The 23800-nt window shown below is 47.1% G+C and overlaps 1 protein-coding gene across 1 annotated transcript in view; it reads right to left on the bottom strand.

The window, feature by feature from the left end:
* ABCA13 (ATP binding cassette subfamily A member 13) overlaps nt 1–23800 on the bottom strand; it is a 374898-nt gene that overhangs the window by 266332 nt on the left and 84766 nt on the right. The window contains exons 21-27 of the mRNA XM_061166289.1: nt 21453–21628; nt 20622–20704; nt 19830–19948; nt 9711–9905; nt 5293–5457; nt 4225–4402; nt 1250–1389 (exon numbers count right to left, since the gene is read on the bottom strand). Coding sequence (XP_061022272.1) covers nt 1250–1389; nt 4225–4402; nt 5293–5457; nt 9711–9905; nt 19830–19948; nt 20622–20704; nt 21453–21628 — 1056 coding nt within the window. The remainder of the gene's footprint in view (nt 1–1249; nt 1390–4224; nt 4403–5292; nt 5458–9710; nt 9906–19829; nt 19949–20621; nt 20705–21452; nt 21629–23800) is intronic.

The following is a 23800-nucleotide window of genomic DNA, read 5'->3' on the forward strand; positions in this document are numbered from 1 at the left end:
CTGTCTAGGTTGGTCACAACTTTCCTTCCAAGGAGTAACAGTCTTTTAATTTCATGGCTGCAATCACCATCTGCAGTGATTTTGGAGCCCAGAAAAATAAAGTCAGCCACTGTTTTCCCATCAGAATAAACAGTGGCAAATACAGCCCCTGAGCTGAGTCACAGGTGGGAAAGAGACTCCACATGGCAGCCGTAAGGGAAAGGAAACATGAACTTGTAAAACCTACTTGGACCCAAAATAACCCAACTGCTTGGATGACTGCACACCACCACTAACTTTTCAGCTTCTAAGTTGTGAGTAGCATCTGAAGCCTGGAAGTTCAGCACTAATAGGACTGGTGATTCCTCCTCAGGTCTGACAGGCCCCATGGCCTCCTGAAGCCCCTCAAAAGTGTCTGCGGACTCATAAGCCACCGTCAGAAAAAAAGATGAGACCGCGGGAAAACACAGCACCATCATCTCAGAAGAAAGTGTAAATATGACCAATGATAAATCCTGAGTTGAACGGGGCTTCCCAGGTGGCACTAGTGGTAAAGAACCCACCTGCCAATGCAGGAGACATAAGAGACGCGGATTCAATCCCCGGGTCAGGAAGATCCCCTGCGAGAGCATGGCCACCCACTCCATTATCCTTGCCTGGAGAATCCCATGGACAGAGGAGCCTGGTGGGCTACAGTCCGTGGGTCACAGAGAGTCAGACACAACTGAAGCAACTCAGTATGTGCAGAAGGTAAGAAGCCTAAGGAAGGGGAAACGTGCAGAGCTCTGCAATGCCCAATCCTCTGGGGAAGCTCTCTGGCCTCTTCACCTGAGCTTGCCTGCCATCGGGCAGAGTGGGGCAGGGACCAAGGAATGAAAGTGGGGGCACCAAAGCCTTGGCACCAACTTGGGAAATGACACGACCAGACCACGTACACGGGGTCTGACTCTCCCTTCATCACCAGATGCCCACCTGTTCTCCACATCCTCCTGGGACCACCTGACCGGCCTCCTGTCTGATTGTTCCCCCTGCATTATTTACTCTAAATAACACCTCCTCCCCCCAAGATGTCCTCTCAAAGAACGATTCAGCACGTCTAAGCTCAACAACAAAGGGCACAGCCAAAAAAAAAAAGAGGCAAAATGAATTGTCAACATAAGAAAACTGTGTGTAATCTGAGCTATACAACAACCATGGTAAATATTTTAACAGCCTGCTCCCCACTGCACTGCTTGTATGGTCTATAACACCCTCATTTAGTCACACTCACCTTCTGAATGACTTTATTAATCTCTGGAGTGTTTGGTGTATACAGTATTTTTCCATGTAATACAGGTTTTAGGAAGGACCACACCAAAGCGCCATTTGGAGACTGCAGAATTTCCTGATAAAGCTTCAAGCAAAATGGTGCTGTCACCATTAAAAGAAAAAAAAAAATGTTACTCATGATACAGGATGCCCAGGGTAACAGAATTTACTTATATAGCCATGACACCTCACTTTCAAATGAGTGGTTTATATATATTTTTCATGACTCAATTCTGAATTGGGGCAGTAAAGTCAGAAATAATTTTTCAGTCCCTGTCGTTAGCAGTTCTTTTCTCAAAACTTTGTTCCCATCAATGTTTTGAATGAGAAGGAAATATGATTTTCACATTTTTAAACTAAATCGTCAGTAAAGGTACCAAACAATGACAAAGACACTTGAAAATGAAAACAGTTATGTAAAAGGAATGCATCTGGTGTTTAATCTAGAAAATTTTCATTTCAACAGTCAGAGTATCAAGATAAGAATTAGGTTTTTCTCATGAAATGCTACAGGCTTTTTCATAATGCTAAAGATTTAGCTTTATGAAATGCTACAGGCTCTCCTTTGCTGCATTTATGAAGAACTATTGCACTGACTGCTTTTGTTACATTAAAGACCCTAGCTTTCACCCAAACATCAGTTCCTCATGATGGCACTCACACCTGCTACGGTGCTGGTTGGTTTCAATGGAAGGTCTACTTGACTAAGCCAATAGGTACCTAATGAAGGTGGTGCCTTTACCACGATAATGATTAGTAATCAAATATTAAAGGTTTTAAGCTAGTGATAAATGCTTCAGTATAACCCATTCTTTTACTCCCAAAGAGAACATTTAAAGTGAAAATATTATCTTAGCTTTGATACCATTATCTGTAATACCCAGTATATGAAAATTACTGTTATGATAATTTTCACTCTTAGTTTCATCTTTCTAAATTCCACATTTGAAAATAAAAGCAAATTCCTTTTATTCAATAAACACAATAAAATTGAAAGAAATAATTTCACAAAATATAAATTAAGTGCATGATTCCATAATGACTTTTTATAGCATTACATATAGAGATTGTTCTTCTTACTGATACTTTAACAACTTACACTTTAAATTATAAGCTTAATATAGATGGTGGCAATTTTTAGCTTGGAAAACACATAAGAATATGAACATAAAAAGAAATCTGAAACCAAGAATCCTGACATCTGCCACTTGGGAGCTGTGTGAACTTGGGCAAGTCACTTAACCTTCTCTGAGCTTCTATCATGTCAACTGAAAAAGGAAGGTATTATTATTTCCTATGGTTAGTGTGATGATCATTTGAAATAAATGTATGAAAGAACCCAGAAAGACTGGTCCTCAGTGTTAGCTGAATGACCAGATGGATGAATGGATGGCTGGATGGATAGATGAGTGGATGCGTGGATGGATGGCTGAATGGATGAACAGATGGGTAGATGGATGGTTGTATCAATGGATCAATGGAAGGATGAATGGATCCATAGTTGAGAAGATGAAAGGATAAATGGATGGATAAATGGCTGAATGACTGGATTTGATGAACAAATCAATAATCCTCAAAAAAACCCATATGCAAGAAAAAAGAAGAAATGAGGATTAATATAGGAGACAACAAAATTATTCACATTAATAGCCTTCATGTGTATCTACACTGCCACCCAACTACCCATCAGCTGATGAACACACCAACGCACTGTCTCTAGGGTGGCCCTGAGGACACCTTGCAGCTCCTCCTCTACAGTCCAGCTCTCTCCTTTCCCCTCGCCCCATCAACACCTCCACCCATCCCAGTCACAAGTATAAAAAGAAGTGTGGTGGGTACGGCAGACACAAGTCTAAGACGGCTTCAAGGCACTCACGCCTGGTCGTGTGGACACACCCATGGTCAGGTTATCCAGGCCTGGTGCAGGGATTCTGACTTGGAGTTGATCAAAGGGGAGGTTACCTTGGCCAAACCATCAGCCAAACCCTTTAAAAGAGTCCAGAAGCCTCCCCGTCAAAGAGATGCACTGCTGTCCTTAAAGACGCAGCCACCAGGGCTCCTACCAACAACCACCTAGAACAAGACCCCAGCCCTGATCGACACTTGCACTGCAGCCTTGTCAGTCCCGACAGAGGACCCAGCTAGTCAGCGCTCAGACTATGAGACGATGAGTGTGTGTGTCCTAAACCACTGACTTGCTGTGTGGCATGGAAGAGCAATGAATACACTAGGACACACTGGAGCACTGTCCTCACAGTTAGTAGACACTCCTATTACCTCTCATAACAACCTTATGAGGCAGCTATTAAGTTTCCACGTTAAACACAAGATGAACATGATTCAGAGACATGAAGTCACAGGACCAAAGACACACAACTTGTTGGTGGGACTGAACAGTCTAAACCTTTATCAGCACACTTTCCCTTAGTCTGTCTTTCTGATTAAAATGCAGCCACTTAAAGTGGGGCCAGGAAATCACTTTTAACTCTGTTGTTATTTGCTACTGAGCTTTATCTAGAAGGCAAGTTTGTGGGAGGCTACCTACAGCTCCCCTGGCTTTGTGAGACAGCCACCCTGCAGGAACCAAAATGCTGCTCCTGGTCTCTGGGCCGGGACCTCTCACTGTCACTGGCTATCCCAGGGCCCCAAAGGGCTGGGGCTTCAGGTGCACTGGAATTTTAAGATCCAGCTCCTTGGCATCACAGGTGACAGAATTAGCCTGTGCTCAAGGGGTCTTGCAGGGGTCTTGCAAAGCCAACTGCCAGGCCAGCATTCACTGACTTTACACTAAATGAAGCATACAGGTTGAACAGTGGAACAGGAAATTCTTGGCAAGTATGTACCCATTTTCCACACAGACTGAGTGTCTTGTACAAAGCAGGGCTAATTATCAAAATGCAAATTAATCTAAACACATATGGATTACTGTTTTCTTACTTGAATCTTCAGGAATGTTGAATTTCTCTTTGTCATCTCCTAAGAGTTCATTAACTCTAGGCAAGTTAAGAAAGGTGTCAGAGCTGCTGAAGAAAGGTGCTTGGTCCTTGCAAACCATCTTCATCAAAGATTGGAAAGAACCAATGGCTGAACTTCTGGCCTGGTTACTCTGTGAAGCCTGAGAACAAAAGAAAAATAAATCCCAGGCAAACGGTGGCTTAGAGTGACCCCCTCACAGGCTCCTGAGCCTGACGTCCCTCCTCCAAAGGAACACAAGAGGTTGTCACCACGTCAAAGCTATGGTATCTGAGCTTTAGTCTTTTCTGTCCTTGATTTTGCTGGTCTATATGAAGAGACAAATGTCATACACACACATAAATTATTAATCAATAAATATCACTAACTCAGACTCATCAATAGTATGAATATGTGTCTCTACAACCAAATTTCCCAGATGCCTGAGGGTCATCAAAGCAGCCCTCAGCTGATGATGAACCGGAGTAAAGACTCCAAGGTAGGTCCAAGGACACACCACCTGCCCCTCACCCTTCCCCCCCGACCCACAGGCCCCCACACAACCCCCTCCCCACCATTTCATTCCAGGCAGACAGAGTCCAAGCAAAACGAACCTCAGGATACTAACCTCACTGGACTTTGTGTTTGTGTTTGTATTTGTGATACGTAATCTGTAAGCCAGTTATTTGTGTGCAAATAAATGTATTAAGGTTTTTGAAAGCAATGTATTCTCTGAGAAGCTAAACAAACCCCCAGAATTTCATTTGTGTGGATGATCAATTCTGTGATTTCTTCGGTCACAGAAAACACACGTGCAGGGATGGATGTGCATCCCTGGCGTCTGGTTCTTCGGATTTTGAAGGACACTTCAGGCTTTGCTCTTCATCATGATGTCATGACACTGCTGCCTCTAGAACCACTAAGAGGTCCCCTCAGCCCCATGCTTGGTCATCAATGCACATTTCAGATGTTGGAAGAGGAAGAAAAACAAAGACGCAAACACAAAGACACAGTGAATTCACACCTTTCCCGAGGCCAAGATCAAACACCCACCTGCTGGAAGTCGGGTGCATCCAGCAAAGCAGTGATCTTAAATTCATGGAGGAATGCAGGAAGGCGTTCGAGGACGCGGCCAGCTCTGGGAAGCAGGTGGCTGAGGCTGGACACGACGTCCAGCAGGGCGCTCAGCAGGGTGCTGGCTTCAGCAGGAAGCAGAGTCTCAAAGGAAACACAACACGACATAACCAACGCTGGACCTGGGACCTCTCGAGCCTCGTTGGTACAGTGAAGGGAGTGAAGAGTGTATTGATTTTATTCTCTTGAGCCTGGGAGACACCTCTGTTGTGCCCTATGAGGTCCTCTCTCTCAGCTCCATTTCTGGAGCACACTCTACCGCCCCGGGATTGTCAGCACGTAAATCAGGGGCAGATGTGACCTATTGTTAAAATTCAAATCACTTTCAAAATTCTTCTTTCTAGTACTTTTTGGTGGACCAGTGGTTAAGACTCAATACTTCTACTGCACATGGGAAGGATTTGATCCCTGGTGGGGGACCTAGGATCCCATCTGCCACGTGGCCAAAAATAAACAAATGAATAAAAAGAACAATCAGTGCGTGTGTGCTAAGTCACTTCAGGCGTGTCTTACTCTTTACAACCCTATGGACTGGAGCCCACCAGGCTCCTCTGTCCATGGGATTCTCCAGGCAAGAATATTGGAGTGGGTTGCCATGCCCTCCTCCAGGGAATCTTTCCAACCCAGGGATTGAACCTGCATCTCTTACATCTCCTATGTTGGCAGGCAGGTTCTTTACCACTAGCACCACCTGGGAAGCCCAAAATAGTTTACATCTGTATCTAAAGGCTGAGTCTTAACCTTGAATACTCACATTTACAAAAGAATTGAATAATTAAGCGTCCAATTTAAGAGGTTAGAAAATGAGCAACAAAATTACCCCTAAAGAGATCAAAAAAGGAGATATTTAATAATAATGATAAAAGCAGAAATTAATGAATTGGGAAACAACAGCAAAAATGATAGAACTGAAAAACATTTTTTTTAGTCTAAAAAAAATTTCTGTCTTTGGGGTGCCCTGAGTGGAAATTTAAGGAGAGGGTCAAAATGAGACAGTTGTTACATGTGAGACAGTTTCCATTTACCCACTGCCTCCCTGGGTCACAACACACACATCCCTTCCAGTTCTCCTCACCCCTGCAGGCTGTGTGCTGGGGCTGGTTGTGTGGGTGAAGAACCTGAGTTCAGAGAGATGCAAGGGCTCCCACTGCACCATAGCTGGATGATCAGGGCCAGGAATGCAACCTGGGTGCTTTAGAGACATCAGCGTCTCCTTACCCTGGAACCCACCGTGCCGTCACCACTGACATGCTCTGCACTTGACTTATGAACGGCATCCTCTCGGTTCAGGGATGCAAGCCCATGGAGGCAGGGATTTTTGCCTGTCGTGGTCACTGATGTGGCCACAGGGGCTAGAACAGCCTTTGGCAATACTGGTTGGTTAGCACACGGAGCTCTACTCAATGCTTTGTAATAATCTACAAGGATATTTGCCCTTTCCTATAAGGGGAAGGAGAGGCAATGGCACCCCACTCCAGTACTCTTGGCTGGAAAATCCCATGGACGGAAGAGCCTGGTAGGCTGCAGTCCATGGAGTCGCTAAGAGTCAGACACGACTGAGTGACTTCACTTTCGCTTTTCACTTTCAAGCATTGGAGAAGGAAATGGCAACCCACTCCAGTGTTCTTGCCTGGAGAATCCTAGGGACGGGGGAACCTGGTGGGCTGCCGTCTGTGGGGTCGCACAGAGTCGGACACGACTGAAGTGACTTAGCAGCAGTAGCAACAGCAGCATAAGGGGAAAGAGCTTCCTGGGTGGCTCAGTGGTAAAGAATCTGCCTGCAGTGCTGGAGACGCAGAAGACTTGGGTTTGACCCCTGGGTTGGGAAGATCCCCTGGAGGAGGGCATGGCAACCCACTCCAGTATTCTCACCTGGAGAATCCCATGGACAGAGGAGCCTGGTGGGCTATAGTCCATAGGGTCGGAAAGAGTCAGGCACAACTGAAATGACTGAGCACACACATAAAAGGGGAAAGAATCTGAAAAAATAGTTATGCATGTCTAAGTGAATCACTATGCTACATATCTGAAACTAACACAATACTATAAACCAACTACAATTTAGAAGGTTAAAAATTTTTTTAAAAGATTGTCATGGGACTTCCCTGGCAATCCAGTGGTTAAGACTTTGCCTTCCAATGCAGGGGCTGTGGGTTCAATCCCTGGTCAGGGGGACTAAGATCCCACATGCCTTATGGCCAAAACACCAAAACGGAAAACAGAAACAATATTGCAACAAATTCAGTAAAGATTTTAAAATGGTCCAGATAAAAAAAAAAAAAGGTTTTTTGAAGACTGTGTTAGGAGAAAATGTCAATGAACAAACAAATAAATAAACAAAAATTTCCCCAAAATACCAGTCTCTGGATGAAGGGGGACGTCAGCAAACACGGCCTCTTCACACAGAGGTGGAGGCGTCACAGGAGGTTTGCAGACTCAGGCCTCGGCCCCTAACAATTCTGCTCCTGCCACAAGGCTGCTGGCTCTGCCCCTGACCCGCGGGACACAAGTCCCACTCTGTCCCTCACACACTCTCTCTGCTCAGAACACAGCGACTGTCCTCAGTTAAGGCAACAGAGACACCTTGGACAGGAGCAAAGGCAGTGCAGGCTCTTGTCACATTTCCACCCGCCTTCCTAACCGCAGCTGCACCTGAGAAGTTGCCCTTGGGGACACTGGCTGTTGGGCGTGGCCGGATTTGAGACCCAGCACCTACGGGCCAGAGGAACACACTGGACATTAACCGCAAATGGTGTTTTGTGAAATGCACCTTAGCTTCGCTGTCAGTCGAGAGGCCCGGGGCACAGGCTGAGCCTACTGATGCCTGGGCTTGGTGTGGCTCCCATGTGCGTCCATGGGGCTCTAACACCCGGAGCATCACCATGGACCAACAGGCTTCCCTGGAGCCGGGCGTCTAGAAGGAGCTGGTGTTACTAACAATGGTGTCGATTTCATGGTGTCTGGGAGAGCGACTCCAACCCAGTATTTCATCCTTATGGCTCTTGTCAAAGTAATTGTCTGGGCCCGAGAAGCACCAGTTTCAAATTGGTCGCTTCCATGTGCGTGAGAGAGCTGGCCTCCGCCGGGTAGCACGTTTCCCAACGTGCCCGTGGCACAGTGAAGACAGACGTGCTGAGGACAGGACCCGCCCACCTGCATGTGAGCTGGGGGCCTGGACACACCTCGATGGGGGCGGCCCCACCAGTCATGGAGACATTCAGGACACAACCATTCTCACACCTGTGGTCTTGAAATGAAAATTCTGAAATGTTCAGAATTAATTCTCTTTCTGAGAGTTATTCTTTGTTCTGTGTGTGTGTGTGTGTATGTAATCCAACATCCACCCACTGGATTCTTGGAGTTACTGAAAAGAAGGAGGCCACAAAGGAAACACGACTGGACTGCAAATCTGCCTTTTCCTAAGCCCCAAATTGGCCTTTGGGATGTGGAGCACCTAAAGCCACTGTGCTAACTCTGATTGGCCCAGATGTCGGCTGATCTCCCTGGGGAGAAACTTGGAGCAAGACCTGCCCATAGAGGTCAAGGGTGAAGGGCCTGGAAACATAAACAGAGTGGAGGCCAGAAGATGAGGACGTTCTAGAAGAGGCAGGACCAAGAGCGCAAGATCGAGGCCATAAGCCATGTGCGTGCAATCCCTCGGGCATAACTCCTGTGTGTAGAGGAAGACTGGGCTCCCCTGGGCAGCTCTCCCCACGGTTACCTTCAGCTCCTTCTCGCTCACACTATAACCCTCGGTTCCTCCCACCTCCCTCCCCTCACCTGCTGGGAGTGGGCAGGTAACAAGCTGGTTCACACAGGAAGGGGCTGCCCCATGCCCCCACCATCTGCACACCTTCTCCTGGACAGGCCCCGGCAGAGGTGGGCACGCCCCCTCATGGGGCACAGTCCATGTGCCCCAGGATGTAACAGGGGGCAGAGGAGGTCATGGCCAAGGTAGGGGAGTGGCTCTGACTCCAAGGGGCCACTGGGGGTGACGGGCAGCAGAACCCAGCCTCCTGGAGAAAGTCAGACCAGTGCCCATCAAAGAGGAGGGAGCAGGTGCTAAGCTCGGGTGGTGATTCTGTTCACTGGTCCTTCCCACTGAGCACAATGACTGCCACCAATGCTGCGCCAAACGTCCTGACAGGCCTAACTGCAAGGACCCCAGAAAGTCTCCTGAGCAACCCTTGGCTCCGAGACCCCCACCCAGAGGCGGTGCCAAGGGGGCTCGGGGACAGGCCAAGGCTGTGAAGTCTGCACCTGCCTTGCTGGCCCTGATGCACCCACACCGGCCCCTCACGCTGCCCGAGCCAGGCCAGCACCCGTCTTCCCCTTACTTTGTAAACGAAGTTCCGCAGGTCCAGGTTGCGAGCCAACACCACAATCACGGAAAACACCTGGGCCCTGGGCAGGCCACACAGCTCCCTCGCTGCAGACTCGGACTTTCCGTCTTCAGGGAACTGGAGCAGGAGCCGAAGAACGTCCCTGTCGCAGCTTCCAGACAAAGCCACTGTCAGGGCGCTGGACAGCACCTGTCGAAGCATGAGGGTTGGACATGACTACGCCTGAGACGTGCAACCCCCGGACTGAGAACTCTCCCAGAGATGAGACCTTGGAAAGCCCATTCTCCCAAGACACAGGCTTTACCTGCAGTGTCATGGATTCCCCAAACTCTGTTCTATTTTAAACATTATGAATGAAAAGGTTTCTAAAATGTGCACATAATCCCCTGAAGCTGTATGCAACAGAGAGATGACTTGGCCCCAGCTGCCTTCCACCCTCCACCCCAGATGCTCTCAGAAGTCATGTCTGTGTCTCTCCCTCTGACAGTGAGTCTTAGCCTTTGCTCTCAGGTTATCAGTTTTTTTTATTTTTCATTGCTATCAGTGTGAACTATTTTTTCTCCTCCATCTCCAATTGGAAACCAGATTTCCAAGCCAGTTATCATTTTCGACAAGAAAAAGCAAACAGAGTGAGAAGCAGGGCCTGGGGACAGCTGTGCTGCCCCTGGGCACACTGCTGTTCCCTCTGTGAGAGGGCCGGGGCTGCGTCTCCGCCTGGGAATGAATTCCAGTTAATGATCTTCCGGTTAATGTGACAAATTATAAAGCAGAATTTAAAACAAGCAGCAGACTTCCTGTTGTGTTCACACCCTGATGGCTGTGATTACTGCAAAACGTTCCAACCAAGAGGGACCCTCTGTGAACAAGAGGTACTGTTCCCTTACTAGGAGCCTTGTGAACGTGGAGAGCTCATCAGATGCTTTCAGGTAATGCCATAGAGAGACCCCAAAATCATTAAGAAGTAGAATGACAGATTAATGGGGGTTCTCCAGAGAAACAGAAACTATAGATTGTGCATCTTCCAGGAGATGTTTTTAAAGAACTGGCTCACTCAGTTGTAGGGGCTTGGCAAGACCACACTCTGCAGGGTGGGCTAGCATCAGGGAAGCCCAGGGACAAGCCACCGTGGCAGATTAGCCCCAGGAGCCATCTGGAGGCAGAACTCCCCCTTCCCCGGGAAGCCTCTGTCTTTTCACTTAGTTCTTCAACTGATTGGATGAGGCCCACCCACAGTACAAAGAGTAGTCTGCTCAAGATTGGACTTCAAGGAGATCAAACCAGTCAGTCCTAAAGGAAATCAACCCTGAATACTCATTGGAAAGACTGATGCTAAAGCTGAAGCTCCAACATGTTGGCCACCTGATGCAAAAAGCTGACTCACTGGAAAAGACCCTGATGCTGGGAAAGATTGAGGGCAGGAGGAAAAGGGGGCAACAGAGGATGACATGGTTGGATGGTGTCATTGATTCAATGGACATGAGTTTGAGCAAGCTTGGGGAGATGGTGAGGGACAGGGAAGCCTGGCATGCTGCAGTCCATGAGGCTGCAAAGAATCAGACACAACTGAGCAACTGAACAACAACAAACATCTGCACAAAGTCTACAGATTTCAATGTTAATCTCATCTAAAAAATAACTTCACAGGGACACTTAGATTGCTATTTGGCCAAATATGTGGGTACTGTGGCCTAGCCTTATAGACATATAAAACTAACCATCACAGAGAGAGAATTTAATATGCTGATGAACATTTTGAATCTTTGAGAGAGATGTTGCTTTCATGCCTAATTAACCAAAAGCACTTTTTCCACAGGGGACTTATGAGGCACTGATGTACCTTGGGAAAGATTTCCTTGTTCCACTGTTTCCATCATGGTCTCTAAGGGAAGGTGCATGCCTCTGGTTGAAAGAGGGTTTCAAAGAGGGGTTGGGGGGTAATGCACATCCACCCTTCGCTTTGATTAGGGAAGCCCCTCTTTGGCCAGTTCTGTAAAACAGACTTCCATGGAAGTTCTCCTTGAGTCGGGATCACTGCACCTGGTCTCATGTGGACACCAACCAGAACCAGCTGGTAAGGGTCCCTCTGCATCATCTCAGCATCAAGCGTGGTCCCCAAGCAGGATCATATTCCATGCATCTCTTAGAATTTAGCCCCAAAGCCAACATTTGTCTTAAAACTTGTATACATGTCTTTCAACCAATGCGGAGGTCCCAGGGGCTGCCTTCATGCAGAAACCTCACGGCCACCCCACACACAGGAACAGCACCTTGCATTGTGTTTGCTTCCATGCCTGCTCTGTGCTTCCCTACTTCATTCTTTATCTCTGTTTTCAATTTTACTGTGACCACTTTCCCTGCTCAAAAGGCACCTGAAACAGGCAGGGAGTAAGAAAAACAGAGAAAATACTCAGTTTTGTTGGCCTCGGAATATCATGGGTGAAACCGTTTTAGAGTCAGTCATCTTTCAGCTCAGACTGGTCCAGGCAGTTTAATCAAACATGTGGACGCCAAGTTGCCAGCACCTTTCCTATGTGTCCGCATCTGGCTTGGAAAACTTCAGAGAGCCAGGGGTCCAGGGCAGCCCACTACTGCGATCCAAGCACACAGGCACACACTCAATGAGACATTCATTCACGTTCGCAGACTCCCTATAAAAGTGGAAGTGATCACCAGGAGAGAGATTTGCATTTTAAGCAGGAGCTTGTTTCCTGGGATCTGCCAAAACCCTAACTGTACTCAGAGCAGCAGTTCAGAGGTGGGTTTGCACAGCTGGTAATGTCAGACTCAGAGGCGCACAGAAACATTGCGAGGAATCTGTTCTCAGCCTAATTGTGACAGAAGTCCCGACAGTGACCGGGAAGGATGGGAACATCACGGGAGGTGACCGGGCCACCTCCGCGTTTGTCAAAGCAAAGAAGTGGGGTTGGATGCTAAGCACCAGTTTCTATAGGACAGAGAGGAGCTGGGGCCTGGCTCCCGGGGTCCCACTGGGCTCGGATCTGCCTGCACAATGAAGAGGCCTGGATGGGGTGCGATGAGAGGGCAGGAGAGGGCTCTGAGACCGTCGGGAAGGGCTGCAGCCACACACAGTGGGAAGACCGTGGGAGGACTCAGGAAGGGTCCAGAATAAGGCAATTCCAACTCCTCCTGTGTGACCTCCCAGAGGTCATTATCCGTCTGAGCAAAAGAGACGATAACAAGACCCAAAAGTGCTCCAAAGGGAGAAGCAAATGAGATCATTATAAATGACACACAGCCCAGTGACATCCATTATAGCTGACACGAGGCTAACAGCAAAAACAGAGCTTGACTTACTGGAATGTGAAGAAAGATGTGTAAGAAGTAGATGGGTTTATTGATTGAAAAGTAATGAATTTAGGAACGAGAGTTAAATTAGTGAATTCCTTCTTTGCTCCCATACTCCCATGAAAAGTCTGTGGGCCAGCATCAAGCCCCCCGTCCTGTCCAGAGGTGGCAGTAAGGGGGAGGGCCTGCCTCCAAGACAGTCACCCGCCAGCTGCAGGCCTGGTGGGAAACTCACTCCCCACCCAGGACCCCCACCCCAGCCCATCCCCAGGACCCTCTCTTCCCAGGGCTTCAGACAGGATAACATTCTATTACCAAGAGTGTTTTAGAAGCCAAGAAGAAAGTTAAAACCACCTTAGCTTTATCTCTTAAAGTAAACTTTAGAAATGACTGGCAGATAATGTCAGTCCTGGTGTGAATTCTGATCCTGGGTTAGCCACAAGCCCTTTAAGAATATGACAATTGCTAAAACCATCCGGATCAATACAAAGTCATTTTCTTTCAAAGGCAGAGTTATTTGACTAGTATGTTATCAGGGCACTAATGGTAAAGAACCCTCCTGCCCAATGCAGGAGACATAAGAGATGCAGGTTTTATCCCTGGGTCAGGAAGATCCCTGGAGGAGCACGTGGCAACCCACTCCAATATTCTTGCCTGGAGAATTCCATGGACAAAGGAGCCTGGTGGGCTACGGTCCATGGGGTTTGCAAAGAGTCAGTCATGACTGAAGTGACTTAGCACACACGCAAGTTAGCAGTTGTGCTACAGCAGGTTTAAGAGCCCAAACTGTTAAACAGGTGTGGGCTGGCGCCTCCTCAGGTCACAAGCATCTTTCTACATTAATAACACGAATGAAAATATAGAAGGTGTGGTCTTCTCCTTTGTGACTGGCCATGTTGAGAGGCAAATGACATTCTGCAAAGTAGATCAGGACTGAAAACACCTTGATGGTTAGAATAACTGGCCGGAACCAGTAAGAAATACTTTTTGTAGAAATGAATGCAATCAAGCTTAAGACTTAGGCTTAAAGATATTTACATAAGTGTGAGTAATGGAAGAGAGGCCCCATTAGAAGGGGCCATTCAATGCTTTTGTTTCTTTACTGGCAGTGAGGGTCTGAAGTTCCCCTAGTTAAAAGGACCTTATGTAAGCTCCAGTCTGAAGCCAAGGGGGTGGGGTTACCTGCAGGCACAGCGAGCAGCAGCTCCCTCAGGTAAGATGCTCTGTGGCTGGCGGTGCCTTTTTTTCCAATATTATTTACTACTGATGCATTTGAATGCACCAGGTCTTAGCTGCAGCACTCAAGATCTTTGATCTTCACTGTGGCGTGCGGGATCTTCAGCTGCAGCATGTGGGATCTAGGTCCCCGACCAGGGATGCAACTCAGGCCTCCTGCCTTGGGAGCTGGGAGTCTCTGCCACCGGACTACCAGGGAAGTCCCTTAAAGGGCACACATGGCCACAGCCCTTTGCATGGGCCAGAAACTCTTAACTCCACTCACAAAGTAATTCTTTCTGTCTTTCGCAGGTAAGAGATAGGCCGGAATGAGCCAGCTGTTTACCAGGGTCTGCTCTGAAGCGAGTTACACCAGGAACTACCCACTGCAGCTCTCCAGAAGACAAGCCTCGTGAGCTGTAACAAATGGGATGTGTGGAGCTGGCTGAACCCTGACCAGCATCTCTCAGCTAACAGGGCACCAGTCGTTCCTGGTGTTCACTGAACGGCCTGAGTGAGAGACACTGTGCCAGGCCCACCAAACGCCCACATTTCTGCCCAAGGGAGGTAAACAAGACAAGGTTTCAGAATACCTCCTCCCTCTAGAAGCCTCCCAGGAGAGATGGGAGCCGGGGCGCCCCTTCCCGTCCTCCCTCCAGTACCTGGCTGCTGGGGGGAGGGAAGGGACAGACCTGCTGAGGATGCTAGAACCCAGTCTTCCCCAGCTGAGAGCATCCAGGGAGGAGAAGAGCCTCTGGCTGCTCTCTCAGTCTATCTGGTCCTGAACCCTTAGACCTCACTGTGATATTTAACAGAATAAAAACGTGGCCTGCAACAGACAGGGAGGAAGTCACTGCTGACCTGAGCCAAGAACACCGCATCCCAGCGTAAGAAGCTTGGTTGGTCTCAGGGCGGGTGGCGGGGATTCAGTCCTGGCTAGCAGTGCAGGAGGTGGACTCCAGGACCCAGGAGTCTATGATTTGGGTGTTAACCTGGAGATACAGGCGTTCACGGACAAAGCGTGGGGAGAGAGGGGCTTCCCGGATGCCCGTGTCCCCATCAGTCGGCCTGGCTCCATCCCTTTCTGCCTCTCGGGAACGCTGACCCGAGTCTCCCAACCCGTGGCTCTCCCGTGACTTTTCTCCTCATTTCCGTCTGAGTGCTCAGCCCTATCCACGGGGCGGCTCCTCACACCCAGGGGCCCCGCCACTCATGGTTTACACTGAAATCCCACCTCACACCTGCTTCTGGAACCTTGCTGCACAAACACATCTATTTATCTCGCAAGCCAGCCCACAGACACCTGCTGCCTTCGGGGAACTGCAGACTCCACGTTCGGGAAGCTCTGAGACCTCTGAGGTAGGTGATGAACTCAACACTGACTGAGCATAAGGCAGAGAAGTTCAAAGAGAGAAATGCTGAAAAGTTACCACAGATAATATGGATTAAGAGATGCTGCCATCAACCTAACAACCTAGAAGAATCTAGGGCCCCAAGTGTCACCTAAGCAAACATGAATCTATTACCTCAGATTTGTAGGCACACATGAGTTCGTGTACCCACTTAGGTAGCACAGCAAATATTAATAACTTTCATTACTAATTTGAATCCCAAGAATGCAAGCTTTTTAAATGGCCCTGCCGACAGCCTCACCATCCAGCCACTCGGGCGGCCATCCGCGGTGACTCACAGGGTCTGAAGGACGCGCACAAAGAAGGCACTGCACCTCAAGGCAAAGGCGCCTCGGAACCGCAGCCCTCGCGGGGCCCAGCCCTCCCGCAGCAGAGCGTCAGCGACACCTGGTGGCCGCTCGCCAGTGAGGCAGCAACTCTGCTGCGCCAAGTCGCTTCAGTTGCTACAGACTAGAGCCCGCCAGGCTCCTCTGTCCCTGGGATTTCCCAAGCAAGAACACTGGAGTGGGTTGCCATTTCCTTCTCCAGGGGTTCTTCCTGACCCGGCGATCAAACCTGGGTCTCCCACACTGCAGGCAGATTCTTTACCAACAGGGAAGTACACCCCCATGCGACGAGCCAAAAGGGGATCTCAGCAAAGCACTTGCGGAGGATCCAGATGAAATTCACCTGTTCTGCCCTCCATGGGCAAACCCAGCCCATGTCCCCATCTCCTTACTCCTGGGCCCTCCTCAGTGTCCCTCACCCACCAGCCAGAGGACTGCCCAATGCTATCACACTGCTCCAACGGTGCGGTCAGGTTGTACAGTATTCCCTACTGAAAGCAAATCAGTTTGGGAATCAGGAACGAACATCACCACCAGTTTTACCCTTTCTAACTTGGTAAAGTCCAGAGAACAATTGTAAAGAACAGTAGTGCATAGGAAGCTGGAATGTTAGGTCCATGGATCAAGGTAAATTGAAAGTGGTCAAACAGGAGATGGCAAGAGTGAACATCAACATTTTAGGAATCAGTGAACTAAAATGGACTGGAATGGGTGAATTTAACACAGATGACCATTATATCTACTACTATGGGCACGAATCCCTTAGAAGAAATGGAGTAGCCATCATAGTCAACAGGAGTCCTAAATGCAGTACTTGGATGCAATCTCAAAACGACAGAATGATCTCTGTTCGTTTCCAAGGCAAACCATTCAATATCACGGTAATCCAACTCTATGCCCTGACCAGTAACGCTGAAGAAGCTGAAGTTGAACAGATAGTTCTATGAAGACTTACAAGACCTTCTAGAACTAACACCCAAAAAAGATGTCCTTTTCATTATAGGGGATGGGAACGCAAAAGTAGAAAGTCAAGTTACTCCAGATACCTGGATACCAGATAACTTTGGCCTTGGCGTACAAAATGAAGCAGGTCAAAGGCTAACAGAGTTTTGCCAAGAGAACACACTGGTCATAGCAAACACCCTCTTCCAACAACACAAGAGAAGACTCTACTCATGGACAACACCAGATGGTCAATACCAAAATCAGATTGATTATATTCTCTGCAGCCCAAGATGGAGAAACTCCATACAGTCAGCAAAAACAAGACTGGGAGCTGACTGTGGCTCAGATCATCAACTCCCTGTTGCCAAATTCAGACTTTAATTGAAGAAAGTAGGGAAAACCACTAGATCATACAGGAATGACCTAAATCAAATCCCTTATGATTATACAGTGGAAGTGACAAATAGATTCAAGGGATTAGATCTGATAGACAGAGTACCTGAAGAACTATGGACGGAGGTTTGTGACATTGTACAGGAGACAGGGATCAAGACCATCCCCAAGAAAAAGAAATGCAAAAAGTCAAAATCGTTGTCTGAGGAGGGCTTACAAATAGCTATGGGAAGAAGAGAAGTGAAAGGCAAAGGAGAAAAGGAAAGATATATCCATTTGAATGCAGAGTTCCAAAGAATAGCAAGGAGAGATAAGAAAGCCCTCCTCAGTGATCAATGAAAAGAAATAGAGGAAAACAATAGAATGGGAAAGACCAGAGATCTCTTCAAGAATATTAGATACCAAGGGTACATTTCATGCAAAGATGGGCACAAAAAAGGACAGAAATGGTATGGACCTAACAGAAGCAGAAGATGTGGCAAGAATACACAGAAGAACTACACATAAAAGATCTTCATTACCCAGATAACCATGACGTTGTGATCACTCACCTAGAGCCAGACATCCTGGAATGTGAAGGCAAGTGGGCCTTAAGAAGCATCACTACGAACAAAGTTAATGGAGGTGATGGAATTCCAGTTGAGCTATTTCAAATCCTAAAAGATGATGCTGTGAAAGTGCTGCACTCAATATGCCAGCAAATTTGGAAAACTCAGCAGTGGCTGCAAGACTGGTAAAGGTCAGTTTTCACTCTAACCCCAAAGAAAGGCAATGCCCAAGAATGTTCAAACAACCACACAATTGCACTCATCTCACAAGCTAGCAAAGTAATGCTAAAAATTCTCCAAGCCAGGCTTCAACAGTACGTGAACTGTGAACTTCCAGATGCTCAAGCTGGATTTAGAGAAGGCAGAGGAACCAGGGATCAAATTGCCAACATCCACTGGATCATCAAAAAAGCAAGAGAGTTCCAAAAAAACACCTACTTCTGCTTTATTGACCACACCAAAGCCTTTGACTATGTGGATCACAACAAACTGTGGAAAATTTTTAAAGAGATGGGGATACCAGACCACCTGACCTGCTTTCTGAGGAATCTGTATCTGTATGCAGGTCAAGAAGCATCAGTTAGAACCAGACATGGAACAACAAACTGGTTCCAAATCGGGAAAGGAGTATGTCAAGGCTGTATATTGTCACCTTGCTTATTTAACTTACATGCAGAGTACATCATGTGAAATGCCAGGCTGGATGAAGCACAAGCTGGAATCAAGACTGCAGGGAGAAATATCAATAACCTCAGATATGCAGATGACACCACCCTTATGGCAAAAAAACAAAAGAAGAACTAAAGAGCCTCTTGATGAAAGTGAAAGAGAGTGAGAAAGTTGACTTAAAACTCAACATTCAGAAAACTAAGATCATGGCATCCAGTCCCATCATTTCATGGCAAACAGATGGGGAAACAGTAGAAACAGTGGCTGACTTTATTTTTCTGGGCTCCAAAATCACTGCAGATGGTGACTGCAGTCATGAAATTTAAAGACGCTAGCTCCTTGGAAGGAAAGCTATGACCACACCCTAGACAGCATATTAAAAAGCAGAGATGTTACTTTGCCAACAAAGGTCCATCTAGTCAAGGCTATGGTTTTTTCAGTAGTTATATATGGATGTGAGAGTTGGACCCTAAAGAAAGCTGAGCACCAAAGAATTGATGCTTTTGAACTGTGGTGTTGGAAAAGGCTCTTGAGAGTCCCTTGGACTGCAAGGAGATCCAACCAGTCCATCCTAAAGGAGATCAGTCCTGGGTGTTCATTGGAAGGACTGATGCTGAAGCTGAAACTCCAATCTTTTGGCCAATACCTTATGTGAAGAACAGATTCATTGGAAAAGACCCTGATGCTGGGAAAGATTGAAGGCAGAAGGAGAAGGGGATGACAGAAGATGAGATGGTTGGGTGGCATCACCGTCTGGATGGACATGAGTTTGAGCAAGCTCCAGGAGTTGGTGATGGACAGGGAAGTCTGGTGTGCTGCAGTTCATGGGGTTGCAAAGAGTTGGACACAACTGAGCAACTGAACTGAACTGAACTCTGGTAAAGACACTATTATGAAATTGAGGACTCCAAGGTCTTGGTAGCGGATCATGACGCCCTTGGGTTGCCAGCATGTTCTGTGATCTCCTTTCTGGCTCCATTTACATGGTTCAGGGCCTTCCCTGGTGGCTTAGATGGTAAAGAATTTGCCTGCAATGCAGGAGACTCAGGTTGGATCCCTGGGTCAGGAAGATCCCCTGGAGAACGGAAGAGCTACCTACTCCAGTATTCTTGGCTGAATTTCATGAACAGAGAAGGCTGACGGGCTACAGTCCAGGGGGTCGCAAAGAGTCAGACATGACTGAGCAAAGTAACAAATACACACACACAGTTCACAGGGGATCCCTGGCCATGGGGTAGGGGTAGGACCACAGGAGGGAGACAGCGCTAGCCATGAACAGAAGCAGAACTCAAGCCCCACCTTTGAGTGGGAGATGTTTGCTTCTAAAATACTGTTGATGGTTCCATCTGAGAAGTGCAGAGATCGGAGCTCCTCAGTTAACTTGCTGATATTCTGCATCAAATCTTTTACTTTTACACCTGAAAGACAATCAAAAGGAAAGAATTCTTATAATAATAAACATTCAGGCTACTCCTGACTGAAGTAGTGAAGACAAGATCTGATATGAAAACCTGGCAAGGATTATTCTCCCACTACATCCAGCCCACAACAAGCACCAAATAAAGCCATACCTTACTCTTCCACAGGGGAGCTGCAATCGTTTGTTATCAGAAGTAAAACAAAACCCCAGATTATCCAGCAATTCTGCTCAATTGCTTCCTCTAAGACCTGTGCATTTTAAATTTTACTCTAAAAAAGAGGTGTTCCCCCCCCAAGGGAACAGTGATCAAGGAAACTCACTTCTCTCCACCTATCTACTCATCTCACTTTTCCTAACAAGAGATTTGCCAGAATTCTTCAGACCTGACATGGTGATGCAAGGGGGCTTCAGGATCTATAAGACAGGGAGACAGGGCCAGGGAGACCCCTGGACTACAGAAGCTTCTCTCATTCATTCTTCGTTTTGGTACCCAGGATTCTAGGACTTTCTTCTCAGCCCCAAATACATCAGAGCAGCCAGGCTCTAAATTGCTATTTACTACATATAGATAGCATAACTCACCCTTTACATGTTTTATTTTAATGATATATTTGTGTGAGAAACTAAATTTAATTTTTAATCAAGCACACTTGGAGGAACTACATACTCACCCTCAGCTACTGTGAAATTGCTAAGAAAAGTCATTACGGGATTCCCAGACAACAATAAAGTCTTCTCCAGGCTTTGGGCCAGCCTGAAATGGCAGAAAATGAAAGCTAATTTAGGCAAGATAAAACCCCAGGAACAATGTTGGTTGACTACACTGCCTCAGTTCCCAGGAAATGAGCTAGATAACAAGATGGCATTTCCCTAAAATTTCTCAGATAATTGGACACACGATGTATCTGTGTGTGAACACCCATTAATATTACCAACACCCCTGCCAGGCAGGAGGAGGCAGGGGAGTAAGGATGCATAACAAATGCTTCTCATAAATGCAGAAAGAACAGTTAGGGTACACCATGGAATGTACGAGAAATGAGGACACCAAAAAGTCAGAGGAACACCATTTCTTCCGGGAATAAGTCATTTTCAGAATACAAGTCCCCACCTTCCTCTTCTGAGGCTTAACACTTTGAGAACACAGAGCAAAACTAACCCAGTATGAAGGTGCTTTGGAAAATCACTGACTTACCCTACCAAACATCTTTACTACCATATTATAACCTTGAATCTCGACATTTTCATTCAATTTCTTGATCCCCAATAAAGCCAGCCTCAGCACTGATGCTGCTCCTACCACTTACAATCTCAAAAGTTAAAGTCATGGGAAGCTTTGGTTTGGTGAGAAAATACATTAGTAAATAATTAACAAAATGATTATTCATAAAATAGTAATACACATCAGTGTACATTAACGGTGTTTGTTACATATTATTGCCTGAGATTCATAATTTACTAAGGCACAGCATCGCCCTTATGAAGAGAGAGACTGAGGCGGCATGGGCCCCACCAGGGCATACATGTGTGGCTTGGAGGCTGGCCCAGGCTGGCATTCACAGTCCTGCTCACTGGCATCTTCCAAACTGCTCCTGAAACTTTCCAAGGCTCTGGAGAGATTCCTGCGAAGGCCTTCACAGCTTAGCTGATGGGGAGAGGTCCATATCTTTTCCAATTCCTAGAAAACACAGCAGTGATACAGTTGGAAACCATTGGCATGAGCTCAAGCAGACACGCAGGCATCCTCGCCGAGCATCACACGGACTGTCAGTCTGCTGTCTACACACCTGCCAGCCCTCTGTCCTCACTATAAGGGAACAGGGCAGAGGCGACAGACGATGTCTGATCCTGCCCAACTGCCTGGGTGCACACTGCAAGGCCTTGGAAGGAGCCCTTGGCCGGGTACCAGGAGAGCCTTGCCTAGGAACCTCTGCCTGGCTCTGCCATTTACCCAGCGGACACAAGGCCATGGCAAGGACCAGCACTGCCCAGCTGAGGGCCTGACGCATGACCTCCCAGCCTAAAAATGACACTTTTCAAGAAAGGTGCCAGGCCACTTTTGTCAGGGGAAGTGGGTGCATGGAGAAGCCCTATGGAAGAATCCCTGGCCTAGGCCCTGACTCTTAAGACTCCATGGACACATTATCAGCATCTTTTACAAGCATCAACAGCTGTATAAAAGACTGATCATTTTATAAAATATATAATACCTATAAATTGATAAGAATGTAAAATACCTATAGTTCATAAAACTGATGAATATAAATTAAAATGTAAAATGACCCCCAAAGCAGAAGATCACATGTGTTTATTTGTACAGACATGCATATAAATCTATACACACTTCCCTGGACTCGGCAGTTCTGCTGTATATCATTTTTCTTCCAAACTTAACACTTCTAATTTTGTATTGGGGTATAGCCAATTAACAATGTTGTGGAAGTTTCAGGTGACCAGCAAAGGGACTCAGCCATATACATGTAATCCATTCTCCCCCAAACTCCCCTCCCATCCAGGCTGCCAGACAACACTGGGCAGAATTCCCTGTACTATACAGTAGGTTCTCGTTGGTTATCCATTTTAAGTATAGTTTTGCTGTACATCATTTATTTCACATCATCAGAATTGATTTATTTCATCACCCAGTTCTTCCTGATGCTGCAAGCACAGTCCCAGGTTGTGGTGATTTGGGGAAGGCATCTTATGTAACTCATGCGTGCTCAGTCATGTCTGACTCTCTGCGACCCCATGGACTCTAGTCTGCCAGGCTCCTTTGTCCATGGGATTCTCTAGGCAACAACATCGGAGTGGGTTGCCATTTCCTTCTCCAGGTACTCTTCCTGACCCAAGGACTGAACCCTAGTTTCCTGCACTGGCCAGCGGATTCTTTACCACTGAGCCACCAGGGAAGCCCATATCTCATGTAAATCAACACATACTATTTTTTTTCCTTCGGCTAAGACAGCAAAAGATATAATTATTGTACACATTACATTCAGCCACAACTAAGAGGAGAACTAGTCCATAATATCACAGGTCCAGGGAAAAGGACCAAAACGGACTGCTTTGATACAAGCAAGATGAGTCAAAGGTGGTTGAGGAGATCAGGATGGCCATTGAGACCATTCAAAGTTCCAGATCCACTGAGACAAGTTCTGGATAGTAGGCATGCAGTCCACAATTTGCCCCTGCGGTCCCTGGCCTCTGGCTTCCCTTGTTTCTGCCTCTGTGGCTTCCATGGGGGTCCAAGTTTGCTCGGACCTCTGCCTCATCTTTTTTCTTCTGTGCTTCAGCCTGCACATTGGTTTATTTCTGTACTTCACTCTCATGGCACAGAGGTTTCTCAAAAGACGATGCTAAGGCTGAGAGAACACATGACATTTTAATAACGCTTCTAAACATCTTTCTCAAAACTGTCACTGATCACTCTCACAAAGCAAAGTCATGAATCATTCAGATGATCAGAGAACTAACAAATGTGTGTTCCAAGCAAGTTAAATGTGAAGCATTCTGAGGTGTCACAGTACAGAGTCCTGGGTTCTGAGTCCCTGCCCTGGGGTTTCTGGGGCACAAACGAACTTCTCTGCATGCGATCTGAGCACCAAAATGCAAGTCCCCTGAAGAGGCCACCACACAGAACCTCTGAATTGTGGGGCAAGGAAGACGGGAAGCCTAGGACCAGCGGTGTTCAGAGCATGAGGCCTTGGCTGGAGTCTTGTCCATCTGAGGCCTGGGGAGGGTGGGTTGGGCGGTCCATCAGACCAGACTATTCGCTTCCTACTTGGTGGCAAGACTCACGCATACATGACTTTTTTCCTCTGCCCCCATGTCCCTTCTACCTGCCAGATTC

Source organism: Dama dama, chromosome 18 (assembly GCF_033118175.1).
Source record: "Dama dama isolate Ldn47 chromosome 18, ASM3311817v1, whole genome shotgun sequence".
NCBI lineage: Eukaryota > Metazoa > Chordata > Mammalia > Artiodactyla > Cervidae > Dama > Dama dama.